The 14,324-nt window shown below is 40.1% G+C and overlaps 1 protein-coding gene across 6 annotated transcripts in view; it reads right to left on the minus strand.

The window, feature by feature from the left end:
* The window catches only part of USP32 (ubiquitin specific peptidase 32), a 62,525-nt gene that overhangs the window by 11,341 nt on the left and 36,860 nt on the right, over nucleotides 1-14,324 (minus strand). For 3 of the 6 annotated variants that reach the window (XM_048324438.1, XM_048324436.1, XM_048324441.1), the window contains 13 exons: nucleotides 14,208-14,323; nucleotides 13,745-13,807; nucleotides 12,132-12,215; nucleotides 9,723-9,784; nucleotides 9,510-9,612; nucleotides 8,027-8,219; nucleotides 6,761-6,936; nucleotides 5,931-6,071; nucleotides 4,074-4,233; nucleotides 1,756-1,910; nucleotides 1,427-1,508; nucleotides 858-932; nucleotides 168-306 (listed from right to left, as the gene is read on the minus strand). In XM_048324438.1, coding sequence (XP_048180395.1) covers nucleotides 168-306; nucleotides 858-932; nucleotides 1,427-1,508; nucleotides 1,756-1,910; nucleotides 4,074-4,233; nucleotides 5,931-6,071; nucleotides 6,761-6,936; nucleotides 8,027-8,219; nucleotides 9,510-9,612; nucleotides 9,723-9,784; nucleotides 12,132-12,215; nucleotides 13,745-13,807; nucleotides 14,208-14,323 — 1,549 coding nt within the window. The remainder of the gene's footprint in view (nucleotides 1-167; nucleotides 307-857; nucleotides 933-1,426; nucleotides 1,509-1,755; nucleotides 1,911-4,073; nucleotides 4,234-5,930; nucleotides 6,072-6,760; nucleotides 6,937-8,026; nucleotides 8,220-9,509; nucleotides 9,613-9,722; nucleotides 9,785-12,131; nucleotides 12,216-13,744; nucleotides 13,808-14,207; nucleotide 14,324) is intronic. The other 3 variants (XM_048324437.1, XM_048324439.1, XM_048324440.1) reach the window with 2 other exon arrangements.

The following is a 14,324-nucleotide window of genomic DNA, read 5'->3' on the forward strand; positions in this document are numbered from 1 at the left end:
CTCAGAAACAAGAGGCTGCATTTCCATGCCTCTAACGTAGTATCTGCTGCAGAGCTGGTAACACTGAATTTAAATGATTCCTTTACACTGAATTTCAGCTTTCAGAAGCAGCCAGCCTGAATAAATGTTCCAGCACCCAAAATGCCACTGTTCTCACACAGAATTACCTGTTCAGCTCATAGAGATGCCTTCCTGAGATGAAGTAGCGTGTCAGGGGCTGGGTGTTGCTGACACACTGGATGCTGGAGTTCATGAAGCACGTGTTCCCCAGATTGCTCAGGCCTGTAGCACCCTTCTCAGTAGGAACTGAATGAAAAAACATCATTAGAGCAGTTGTGCAGATGAGAAAATTCAGAATGTTTTAGCAGTGTCTCCTAACAGTAACCAGTTTAATTTAACCTGCTCCCAATTGTGACACTACACAGATGCAGCAGATGTTTAAAATATCTGCTCTCTCAACTCTGCTTCACAGAAATTGAGGCATTTTGTTGATGTGATCCACCACAGGCAGCAGTACAATCCATACAGAATACTTTCAGGTCATTATGATACTGAAAATTCTGGATTCACTTGTTAAAATCTTAAATATTCCTCGCCTTAACAAAATCCAAGGTAATAAACACAAAGTCCAAAATCTGCTGTGTACCATTTACTAAAGCTGTGTCTGAACATCTACAGATTTATCTTTACATCCCACATTCCCAGCATTTAAGTTAATATAAAGACCCAGCAAAGCAGCATAAAAGACCTCACCCAGTGTTAAAGGGACTTGTGTTAAAAAGAATTGTTTTAACATCTCAGTTGTTTCCTTGGGTTTTTCTTCTCATCATAATCCAGCGACTCTGTGAAAGACTCACCTTTGTGTCTGTCTATTTTACTGCTGTTTGCTATAAAAGACATCTCTTCTGGCCAGCTCATGTCTTTGTTTCGAACTAGAAAGGGACATGAAAAGGGGTTTTTAAAAATTGTTACTTACTCCAGAGAGCTTACACAGCTGAAGAGCTTTAATTAAAATTTTCTAATACTTGGGATTAGAAATTTGCTTACTTTTAGCTATTATTTTTGCTAGTTTTCATTTCAATGTTTCTAATCATTATTGGAACTCATTCTAACACTGGCATCCCTCCAAGCACACCAGTAACATCTTTAGAGAGCAGCCTTGGGATTGCTTTTGCTGTTGAATAGCAAATTTTTCAGTGCTTATTCTAATTCTCAATAAGGATCCACCAGGTCTGAACAAATCAGTTCATGAGCCATCACTAATATTTTTTGTTGTTGCCAACCAACAAAAGATCCTAAAGTACTTCAAAATAGGGACAAAATACATGCAAACTTTGCTAAATTAGCTTTGCCACCACCTGCCCATAGGTTCCCTCTGTAAATTTCTATTTTTAGTGCATAAACCAAATATAGCCCCTTTTTATACCTTCTATTACTAAATGCTGCTCATCTTGGATTTTAAGATATTCCAGTCTGTGATCTTCATCATCCAGCAAAGTGAGATAGTTCTGCAGGAGAAAAAACACCTCACAGAATTAGAGTTCTACACGTACAACACTCTGAGGATCCTTTCACCTCAAAGCAAGGGAATTAAAGCACAGAAAACTCTGAAAAATAAATAGCAAGAGTCTTTAACTGTAAAGGATATTTATGGCCACTCTTAATTTTTCTGTGCACATGTATTTAATAGTTTCTGGAAAGGACTAAAACACATCATGTCCAATAAAAAAAAGGAAGGCAAAGGAGCAAGATTACCTCACTGTTGTAGAGCCAGAGGCGCATGTCCTCCTCCTTGATCCGTAACCTCTGGGACAGATACTCGTGGATCTCTTTGATGGTTTGCATCCGACTGAAGCAGCCAGTGTAAGCCAGCACCCTTTTTAAAGGGGCATTTGGGGAAGGGACATTCCCTGGATTCACAGGGAGAGAAGGGGAGAAGAGAATGGATTTACCCCGAGGTCAGATCAATAACAACTTATACACTAAATACACTCTCTGCAAAAAGTAGTAGACACTTCTAGTGCTTGTGTTTATGGGTTAGGTGGAAACCCAGTTGTTATTGACCCTTTGGGACAACAAATTTGCTATCACAAAGCAGATAAAATACCTCCCTTCTTAGTAAAACCTATTAGAAAATGCTCCCCTGAGATTCTCATAGGAAATACAAAAAAATTTCAATGAAGTTTTATAAGTTTTCACAGTTCTTTTTGTCTCTTAAAGACACGGCAGGAGAGGCAAAGGGGATTTTCAAAATAAAGGGCTTCAAAATTTCATACAGATTTCCTTTTTGAGAGAACATTGTAAGTAAAAAATAAGGTAAAAAAAATCAGTTTGACTATTTTTGGAAGTAGCATGACTTTGCTTCAGCTCTTCTGTGAGGATGAATGTTGATCTGTGAACATGAAATCAGCCTGGCAGCTCACAATAAAAGTACTCTTAATAACTAAATTTCTTAATAACTAAATTCCTGACAGCTGACACCTGAAATTTCCACCAAAATTCTCAACAACCCCACATTTGCCACACAAATTAATTAATTGGTCAAGATTGTTGCTCTTCATAATGTGAGCTCATCTTTAAATAAAACATTTGCACTAGAGATGAGACCATGAGGGGGGTTTTTTTGAGTTTTTTTTAGTTTAAGCTTCAGAAGTTCCCCCCACTCCTTACAGAGACATGAAAAGCTTTTATTATCCAGCCAAACCCAAACTGGGCAACTGCAAAACTTAAGTAGCCTGAGAAGTGACACAATTCTATTTTCACTGTTAAAAGGTTACAGTAAAATAAACAGTACAGCATGAAAAGGTGCAGTGTTATATTATCACATGCAATTTGACAAGAGAGTAAATGATACCTTATAAATCAGCAAAGCATCAGTCTGGCTTCAGTGTACCAAGCAAAGTACTCAGGTTTTTTAAAAGAAAACAAACCAACATTTTCTGTGATTAGGGATCAGAGGATTAGTAGTAAGATTACAGCAAGAAAGCACATCTGAGAACTCCACAGGATTAATAACTGATTGGACAATCAAATTAGTGCAGTACAAAGTAATTCCAAATCAAGATCAAATTTGGCACATGAGAAGATTCTCTTCATTGGAATTTGGGCATTTTAGGATGTCCAAACAAAGCAGTTTCCATTTGATTAGGTCAGGCAGGAAAGCTGAATTTGGGCAGAGGCAGTTTGTGCAGAACTCGATGGCACAGGCAGCTGCTGACTACACAGAGGGTTTAGATCCTACCAAAGCAGTGAAAAATTGAGCATCTGCATGAGGGTTTTAACCACATTGTGACACAGCAAGGCTGAAGGATTGAATTTTCAGCAGTCAGGTGAGCCCATTTCCAGACATGTTGCTGTGGATGCAAATGTGTATCTGTGTGTGTCCAGATGTGAACAGCAGGGAGTCCTTCCAGCCTCTTGTGCGAGGCAAACTGCAAACTGGAGACAAATCCTGCAACACTGCCCAGCTGAAATGTGAAGCCACAACCTAAAGATTACTCTTGGCATAATCTTTTGGTGAGCACTACCACCACAGTTATGACAAAGAGATTTTAGCTGGGTGTTTATACTTTGTATTTAATTGTCTTTTTGAACTATGTCAAATAATAGTCTTCATATTCCATTCATTTAATCTCTCTCTAAAGAGCATTAAATAATTTTGGGCATCAAAGCCCAGCTGCCCAAGTAACTCAGAAGCAGTTGGCTGAGCATTAACTGAATTTATTGTGCCACTGCACTATCAGAGGCACAGAGGCACCTATTCCATGGCTACAGGAATCACTCCCAACGGGAATGCCCAGCTCTGGCTCTTCTGATCAGTTCAGCTTCTGCAGTGCTCATTTCTCACTCCCAACTCACCCATAACCATGGGAATTAACTGATTTCCCTGCAAATGCTCCCTGCTGCCTCTTCCCTTGAGGAGAGGGCAGGGAAAGCCCCTGGATGCTCCCGAGCGCCGGCTGTGCCGCAGGGCGATTGAGCTGGAGCACAAGCGCAGCGCAGGAAGCTCCCCCAGCCTGGGCTGGCCTAGAAACTGCACAGGGGTGGTGGTTCTTGCTGCATTCTTAAGTTACCTCTGGGCAAATGCTGAGGGAACATTCTGAGGCTCATCATACCCATATTGACCCAGACGTTGGACTGCTGGGTGCGCGTGGCCGGCTGCTGCCGCAGGAACAGCAGGTACCGAGGGAACAGCTCCAGCTCGGGCACGTTCGTCTTGCTGTTCTTGATCACCTGCAAAACATGTTTGCAACATCCTGGAGACTCACCTTGCAAGTGTGGAGGGAATACTAATAGAAACAGGAATGATTAAATCATTAAAAAATGACTGAATTATTAAAAATCCAAACTCTTTTATGAGGAGACAAAAAAATCCGAACTTCTCGTGGGGTTTTAGGCTAACATCCCCAGGAATGACAATTTCCTGATTCCTAAGCACTTTTTGAAGCTTATTAGCTGCAGGTTGTCAAAAGCAAACACCTTCTTTAGTGCAGCATCACCCTCTGCACCGCACCACAGAAGGAACGTTTTTATAATTCCTGGAATATATATGTGGATCCACAATGAGCCTCATTAATTCCACTCACTGTATACTTCCACATGAAAGTTTCACAGCTGTTGAAAAAACTGACAAATGCAGGATAAGACATTTGGTTTGAACTTTGTGAACCACAGGATTGACTTAAAACCTTCATACTGTACAAACAGGCTGCAACCTACTTTTGTTGCATCTTGCTGTGTTGACAGAAAAAGCTGAAATTACCCCCAAAACATGTTTTGCAGCTTTTCAGCCACCATTTCTACAAAGATTTTTGCCACCTAGATCTGCCCAAATATGCAAACAGAAATGGAAGGAATGTTCACTCTTTTTGTGACCATGTGAAGCAGAAGAAAACAGCTCAAGCTGTGGGAAGGAACATACCACACTGAAGTGCCACAGTATTAAACTGCAGCTACAACAAAAACATTGGTGATGACATTTTCTGAGAAAAAAAAGCACATTACTTTGTGTATAAAGTGATGTGGCCTTTTCTGGATCATGAAAGGTGTTTGTTTCCATGGAGAATGTGTGGGAGGAGGTAAGAAGCCAGTGATTTTTCCCATTAAAATAATTGTCTGCACTAGAGCCAACAGACCAAATTGTTAAAAATCATAGAAATAATCCTCTCCCATCTGTGACATGAATGTTTGTGACACCAACCACCAAGTATCTATTGCTACCATCACAAAACTCCCCTCATATCCATTTTTTGTAAGTGCATCTCCTACAAGAGACTACCTGACACAGAACAAACCAACCACTCTGTGGAATAAATACACTCAAGAGAAACAGAAGAAAAAGTTCCCAATGTTTCCAAGTGAGCAGACTCCTGCAGCTCCAGCTCCCAAGAGCTCCTGAGCAGCCATTCTGACAGAGAACAGTCTTAGCCTGTTCTCTTCCCTGGACTCACCCTATTGCCATCTGCTTTTGAGCTCTTCCCCCCGTTTTGCACATTGTGTTTCTGTGATGCTGAATCTGAAGCAGCAATTGTTGCCTTCCCCCCACTTCATGGAATTGCCAGAGAGCAGGGACAGGTTTTCAGAGCTGCACGTGTCCCACTTTTCATTTTATAGCTTTTAAACTTTCTCTCAGTTTTTAAAGGTGAGCGTTTTGATGCCAGGCCTTTTAAACTGACCTCAGGTTTACTTTTGTGTGCTTTAGCAAACACCAGCAGCTAAGCAGCACTTCTGCCCTGCCACGAGATCCCCTGGGATTGTGCTGCAAACCTCCTGCTGAACAGCCACAGCTTTCCATCCAGCACCAGTCTGGAGGCTGCTTTTTCCCAGTTTGCTCTTCTAGACACAGGCTGAAGTGGAAGATGACTCTAAGAGGTTACCTTGTACCACTGGACCAATCTGGTTGTTAAAAAGTGTCTAAAATCACAACTTACCGGCCTGGGCAAGGACAGGTTTGCTCCATACCAGTGGTAAAGTGCTCTCCAAACTGGTTCTGGCACCATGACATAGTCCTTTCCTTCCACCAGCTGTGGAGATCTCTTTAACCTTCCACCCTCCATTGTTAATGATGCAGCCTTTAAAAAGAAAGGAGTTTTGTCACATCTCAAGTGGAAAAATTAGTACACGGGCACAGAACTCTCTTTAATTATTAAAAGACTTCTAAGTAACAATTAGCAGCTGCTTTTCACACAGAGATGGTAGTTCAGTGTAACAGCAATTAACGTTCAAGTTTCATTATTTACTATTTCTCTAAAAGCTTGTGCAGTATAAAATTCATGTGTTTTGCTCTTGTGTCACCGACTCCAACAACTTTGGATGGAAAAATCCCATCTCTACTCAACATTGATGCTGCTGCTCTGTGTTCCATGTTTTATTTGCATTCATAGTGCAAAACCTGTCAGTTTTGTTTTACTATATTGTTATACAGCAGCAGTAAATTCCTATTTAGATGGAAACACTGAAGTGTTTGATTAACAAAGTATTTTACATTTAATGCTGCAAGCTGCCTTTTCATAAAAACCTTTCCCTTTGGTAAATTTTGTGTAAGAACATTTTGAATGTTTCTTTTCTCACAAAACACAAGAGTAGCCTTAGAAGCAGAACACAATTTTTCCTTAAAATAAGAGTAAGAAACCTAAATTTTGCTCTTTGACAGAGCAGTGTTAATTCAGAATTAAGCTCAAAAAGACCAACATAAAAAAGGTGTGACAAGAGAGAGCTAAAATATCCTTTTCCTCTATTCCCATGCCTTGGGTGCCTCTACCTTCACTGGCTCCTGGGTCACCAAGGGCTGGTTATCAATAGCTCCCGGTTTCTGGGGATTCAGCTGGAGCAGAGCATTCCCATTGGATCCAAGGAAACACTGGTTGTTATTGTCTGAAGTGTTGTGCTGCCTTGCAAAGCACACCTCAGAGCCTGGGGTGCCAGGGTACAGAGTGTCTGAGCACAAAGCAAGAGAAAAAAACAGAAATAATTCAGTTCCTGATCCCATAAACCAGAAAGGAACGAGTTACAATCTTGTATCCTTGCTTTAAAAAAGGTTGTTTAAGTTTGCTGTCCTTCGCCCTGCAGTGAAACATGCAACTCTTCCAACCCCAGGGGTAAATATATTATCTCTCAGAATGGGATTTCTGATTTGATATTATATTTTCTGTATTTTATATCATGATTACACAAACTCAGCTCTGAAACAGCCTAACCAGCTTTGCATGAGCAAATGTGGTGAGCAGTTAGTTGTCTGGATGTTTGAACATCAAACTGCTGAAAAACTCATCGACACAACTGAAGATATATCCAATAATGCATTATTTTATTTTTCCTTGAAAAGGCAATGCTTTTATTCTCATAGAAGCTGCTTTGGTCATGCAGAACTAAATGGAAATTTCAATTAAAATAAAAAGAAAGAACCTTTAAGCTAAAACTTGTCTCTCTTTCTGTCCTTTGTTTCCTCCAACCCCTATACCCAAAAAATATCACAGTAATTTATCTAATTTCAACTGAAGTTATGATTTTAAAATATCAGATGCAACCTTCAGCTGCCTTACAAGAAAAAAATCTCCAATTCTCACAAGAACTCATTGAAAATCAGGACTAAAATCACTTTGTTTGCCAGGATGGCTCTCAAGATCTGCACAAACTCATTCAAATTTAAATCACATGCCCTGTAAAACTACAACTCTGCTTTTCCTCATGGTTTTTAGCTGTTTCTTCCCTCTTTTATTGCATAGCAGAGTATAGGATCAACCAGATATGAGCTTAAAACAACTTAATGTGAAAGTAGGGGGAAAAATCCACTCAGAAAATAAATGATAGGACAAAAATAACTAACCCCAGCATAACAGATAAACTGCTGTTAAACATGACTTTGTGTTTAGCCACCACGCACTAAAAAATCCTAAAAAAAATCCTGGCAATCCTAAAAATCCTGCAATCCAAACTGTGTTATCTCTCTGGCTGGAGGGGTCCATGCAGTGTGCAGTTTTCCCAAAAGCTGTTCTACATTAAACCTCCAAGGAAATAAGATGCTTACTGCTGCTGGTGGACTCTGAGGCTTCTGAGGCAGTGGAAATATTATCTGAAAACTTTTCTTCTGGTGCACTGAAGTCATTAAGACCTCCCATTTTGTCTTCTCCCTGTTCTGGGGTATTGGCTGCAGCAGCTACGAGGGAATTCTTACCTCCACTCAAGACAGATGAAGGCTCTATCACAACAGGGTTTGCATCCTAGAGCAGGTAATAAATAGAGAAGTTAATTATGAGCCAAGATCAAAGATATGTCAGTCAAACCAGCCACCAAAAATTCAACTCTGTGACTACTTCTGCACATCACAAGATTTGCTGACGAAAAAACACTTTCTACATGTACCAGTGAAACATCAGCAGAAATAAACACCCCAAATTGTTAAAATAATCTAATAAACCATTCTGCACAGGATCCGAATTCCACACTTATTTTCCCTATCTAGCTACATAAAAATACACCTGGTTTTAAACAGCTATAATTACAGACTATAAATATTTGAAGATTTGTCCCTGTTGAATTTCATATGGTTAACTGAGAACAGCAAGCACAACAACAAAAACCACATTTTTTTCCTCAAACCTGCAACATTTTCACAGAAATTCTGAGGTTTTTTTTCTTAGCTTGAGAGGTGCAGTGAGTAATGGCCTTGTGCCATCATGCAAAGGATTAGGGATGAAATCCTGTGCACATCTGAGCACTTACACCAGGGTAAGGATCAAATTACCTGGCATTTCAGCCCTCATTTGTCCAATTCATTGTGCACAAAGAATACGGTCATTACATGGTTAGTTAATGCACACACTGCAGTTTTCTGAGTACTTCCAGCTATTTGTTTTTATAAAAAAAATCAAGTACTTATATGATTACTTATGAGGATATAAAAACTTTAGGTTTATTTCACTTGTTTAGCCTGTAACTAATATTTATTTCCAATTAAATTTTATTAAATTTATTAAGCATTCTGTGTTTTGTACAATTCAGTGGTGCTTTAGCTTAAATATTTTAGTTAAGGGGTGTTACAGAGCACCCTGTATCTATAAAGTTCTAGCAGGACTCCTTTTATTGGGTATCAGACTACATTTTGTCATTGCCTCTGAAGTAAGTTATACCAATTCCTCCTTTGTCCAGAAAATTCAGAGTGTATTTGTGGCCCAAGCCAAGTCAAACCCAAAGAGGGCAGCTTTATTATCAAAGGGCTCAGAAGACTGGAAAGAAATGCTCCTGTGAGCATGTTTTTATTCAAAAAATATTGTGAGCTGCAGGAATGATGAAAGAGATGAGAGTTTAATGAAATTACAGTGAAAAGCTCCCCACATAACAATGATTCAGCAGAAGAATTATCTTCCACCAAGAGACAGGAGCTGCTCAATTCTGAGCATTATTGGTTCAGCAGTCATTTCCTCCACACTGTTTTTTCCATCAACACATTCAGAAATACAAGAAATCACTTATTCAGTAGAGATTATTATTATTATTATTATGCTACTTACATATTTGACATATTCTTTCCACTGGTGCCACCAGGGCATAGCAATGAGGAACCAGTTGTGCCCTGGCTGGAGGCCATACCTGCTCTCTCTTTCCAACCAGCCTCTGCACAGAGAGAATATGAATCTTTAGCTGAAACAGGGAACTTCCAGTCCTTATGGAAATACTAAAAGGTGGATCTGAAAGCCATTGAAGCTTCTGAGCAAAGCACACACCTAATAATCTGTCCTTCCTCCTCTGGGGTGGCAGGTCGCAGTCCCAAAACTATGTGACACACCTGGAAAAAGAAAGTAATTCTTATTAACAGGCAAATAAAAGCAAAAAGCAACTCAAATGAGACTTTTCATCATTTAAAAATGGAGCGAGATTACTTAAATGTGAATAAATCACTAATAAAAAAGTTTTTTGAGCTATGAGATTCACAACCTGTTCCCACTGTTAAGATAAAAGCACCAAGAATCTCAAATGCCCCAAGACAAACATTAAGGTGAAGAGAAAAGCAGTTTTCATTATTTTCAGGCTGTGATATCACAGGACTGACATGGATCAGATACCCAGGTCAGGATGTCTGGGTGTGCTGGAGAGAGGGAAAGAGGAACTGGGAGAGTGCAAGTGGTTGGAAGAGGATGAACTAAAAGTTAAAAAGAATTGAAAGGGAAAAAACTGGGGAAGAGTGGTTCTAGATGGGATTGAAAGGGAAACAAGCCCTGGAGAGGCTGAGGGAGAAGCTCAAAGCAGAGCAACCAAACCAAACCACACCACAACCAAAACCACTCTGCAAAGTGCAGAGCATTCTCTGAATGTCTGCTGATGTTTTTCTTTCTCTTTTTATTTAGTTTTGAACTGAACCCAGAAGGAAGAGGCTCCATCTCCTGGACAGCTGCCTGGCCTGGGTGGGGTTTTATTCCCAGTACAAGCCAGTGTCAGATGGCTCCTATTTTACTCCTTTCCCAGTAAAGCTGGACAGGGAGTGAGGAGACTCCACAGGAACATTCCAGGCAGCAGGGGCAGCTCTCGACTCCCCCAGACGGTTTTGCTGCTCACACCATGATTTACAGTCTTCTCCTTATGTCTCTTTTGAGGCCATCAATTTGTATCTCAGCTGGAGATTTCTAATCACTGCTAAGATGTCTTATTTAAATTTATATTACAGTGAGAGAGACCATTTCACATTCTGAACGAAACAAAGGCCATTAGCCAAGGGGAAGCAACAGATTTTCCAGCACATACAACACAGCTGGGTCTGGTGTTTCTTTTTAAATTTCAGTAGCATTGAGCTCAAATGAGATTCTTCAGATAAACTAACCCCTCTGCAAACAAACCCATTTGTTGACAAGTTTTCCACTCAGAATATTTGGCTTTTCTGTCTGCAGATGAGGCACAGGACACCTCAAATAAATGCCCAGATAAATCAGTGGCAGACTCTGCCCTGTGCTTTACATGAGAAAGTTATTAAAAAAAAAAAAAAAAAGATTAAATTAAAATCTAAAATGAAAATACAGCAGCTATGCCAGGAGGAAAAAAATATTGTAAATGAGACTTCCAATGAGCAATGGGCAACACTGGTGATGTGCAATCAGCATTAAGACAGATTTATTACATCTTCATTCATTCTTTGCCAAGATTGCAGAGATATTGGTTAGTTCATCAATACTTAGTTATGAGGAGATATTTGATGCTAGACAGGGCAAAAATAAATACAGCCCTTCTTGAGAAGGTTGCAACTTCAGCAAACCTGATGTAATTACAGAGATAAAATGAATTTGAAGAACTTTCCGGTGTTATTCTTTCCAGCTGTGGTGTAGCTGATGGCCTCAGGATACTCTCACTCAGTCACCCTGAAGCTCTTGGGGAAGTATCATTCAAAATGCAATTTATAAAGGAGTCACAGGTCAATTATTATTATTATTATTATTATTATTATTATTATTATTTAAACTCCAAGTATCAGCCTCAATGGAAAACAGGTAAGGAACAAACTGCAGTGGATGAAAATACTCTTTGAGGGTTATTTTCTGCACCAAGTGAGCCAGAGCTAAAATACGGCTTTCAAGGATTTAGAAAAATCCAATTCAAGCTCAATTAAAACCCAATTCAGCACATACTTAATCCTCAGCTTTCTGCAAGTGAACAGTGATAGGACACCCCAGCTTTCAAGGACTGCCTCATTAAGGAAGCAATGAGAGGTACCTTAGAGGGCCTTAACAGAAAATGTAAAGGGAAACTGGTTGCAAAACGTAACAGTAAAGAATTAGAGATTTTTTTCTCATTCCCTGTGTTACTTTCTTGGCAAAGATTTGCCACAAAACCCATTTAAAACACAGCCTTTGTCTAATGGAAAATAGAACTGCTGATACACTCGACATTTCTGTTCATTTTCTGAACAGTGCACCAGGTTCTCTTGAACAGATGAGGCTTTAGGCATCTCCATGCACTGCAAGGAACAATAATCAAAGACAGAATCATTCTGCCAAGGCAGCCCAGAGCTGCAAACCCACATCCCCTCCTGCACAGCCCGAGCTGGAGTGTGTGCACACAGATGCTGATGCTGCACTTCGTGGCCATGCAGAAAGCTCAGCAGTTAATTACTGTAAATTACAACCTAAGATTTCCCCTAAACATACCTGAAAAAGCAGATTTAAAAATTCATTGGCAAGAGCACTCTTCACACTCCAGATCTGGTAGTCCTCCAGAGTGAGATGTCCGAGCTGGAACGGAGGAGAAGCAAAGGGGAAGGAAAAACCATCAAAACATGAACCTGGTTCTGGTAAGATGCTCATTACATGTTTCATACAAGGCATGACAAAACCAGGGATTTGATAAAAATTGGCATCTACTTTAAATAAAATTTGATCCAATGAAAAGAAACAAAATCCAGTTTTAGCATAACACAGGCAACCTAGAGAATTAAACAGCTCTGAGAGTACAGAGGGTGAGCCACTCCAGAGTGTGGAACCTCTGCTCCTGCTCTCCATCACTCACATCCAGTGTCCACCACCTGCACCCACTCACACACCCATCACCCTCCTCTGAGGGCTGGGAAAAACCAGTTTGGATCACCAAGCCCTTGTGATCTCACCTAACAACACAAATCCCATTAATTCTTAATCACCTGCCAGGTCACAGTGGTGTAACACTGACCATGGCAGAGGGATCTTCGATTCAGTGAAGGGATCAATCTGATTTTTTTATCTGGCAATATAATTCAGAGCCAATTTTACAGCACCGGCAGTTACTCTGCCTCTCCTTACAGACCATTTTCTCCAGAGTTCACCCAGGTCAAAGCTAGCACACGAAAAGAGGTTAAATAATTTATGTAATTACTGCACCATCAGCTCTTTCCAGCACTACACTGATGACGCAACTACAAAAACATTCTGAAGACTGAAGTCTTCTTTTTTAACTCTTTGTGGAATCAAGACTGCTGTACACAACCCTTTTTTCAGGAAGCCAAACAATAAAAACCTCAAAGGATGAAACAGAGAGAAGCCACAATTTCCACTGCTTTGGCAATTAAAGAATTACAATAACTATTTGCCCACCACTTTGTTGGCGTACAAGCAGGCAAGACAACTATTCAAACAAGTAATTAAGCATTTCTAGACATTCTTTATAGTTTTTCATAAATTATTTATCATTTCCAGACACTCTTCCCAATTAGTGAAGCAAAGGATGAAATAATGGAAGCAACTTCCACAATATTGTTTGTGGATATCTCCAAAGAGCAGAATTACAGATAATTCCAGATTTACACCCAGCTAAATTTAAAGCACAATATAAACTACCAAGACTTTTTGTTGTGTCATGACAGATGCCTCCATGAGAGGATAATGTCTTGAGACAGCATAAAATATAAGATAAACTTATGCACTCTCTCTTCAGATCAGTTTTAACAGGAAACAACAGTTTCTCCAAAACAGAAGTCAAGCAGCAGATTTAAAACTCGTGTTAGTTATGCACAGCAGAGCCTTGCAAACAGTGTAGGCTTCCACTTAATTTCATCTGGTTATGCATTTTGGGTTTAGCTTCATGTATTAAAATGGCTTATAAAATTCAAACATGTTCTTCCTTTCACAGAACAACGTGGTAAATTTTAATGGAAAACTGACATTTCTTGAAAAAAATTCTTTTATTGACACATCTCTGCTCTGAAGAAAGCACAAGGCTTTACTTCCTTATAAATCAACTGAAGATACTGGGCTATAAAAATGACAAGGGAAGAACAGCAAATTCCTACCTTTGTGTTATCATGCATATGCAAAATATCTTCTACGATTTCAGACAAACTCATGTCCAACTCCTTCAACAAAAGGATTAGAAAACAGAGTTACAGTCTCCCAGCAGAATGTGCTCAGAATAAAAATAAAACTGTAAGAGATGCTCAAAACTCTCAGTAATTCAACCAAGGGCTCCCAGACAAAAAGGCTGTGCTTTTGTACCTTTCTTTAGATGAAAGAACACACATTATAGACAAACCCTGGAGCTTTGGGCAGGTCAGGGACACACATTATAATCAAACCTTGTGCTTTGGGCAGGTCACAGCTCTGCAAGGCAGGGGACAGTTCCTTGTCCCCATCCCCAGCTGAGGGGCTCAGGGAAGCCTGTACCTCACTGACCCCCACCCAAATATCATGCACATTCCTCCTGTGGAAGGATGGCTTAAGGAAACAGAAGGAAATCAACCCCCAGACACCACTCACAGGTATTTTGTCCGTCCTGTTGTCCTTCCAGACCTCTAAGAGAGCCACCACCATGTCCTTGAGCTCGGTGCGAGACAAGACCCCATCCCGGTCCACGTCAAACACCTTGAAGCAAAC

The sequence above is a fragment of the Corvus hawaiiensis genome, chromosome 20 (genome assembly GCF_020740725.1).
Source record: "Corvus hawaiiensis isolate bCorHaw1 chromosome 20, bCorHaw1.pri.cur, whole genome shotgun sequence".
NCBI lineage: Eukaryota > Metazoa > Chordata > Aves > Passeriformes > Corvidae > Corvus > Corvus hawaiiensis.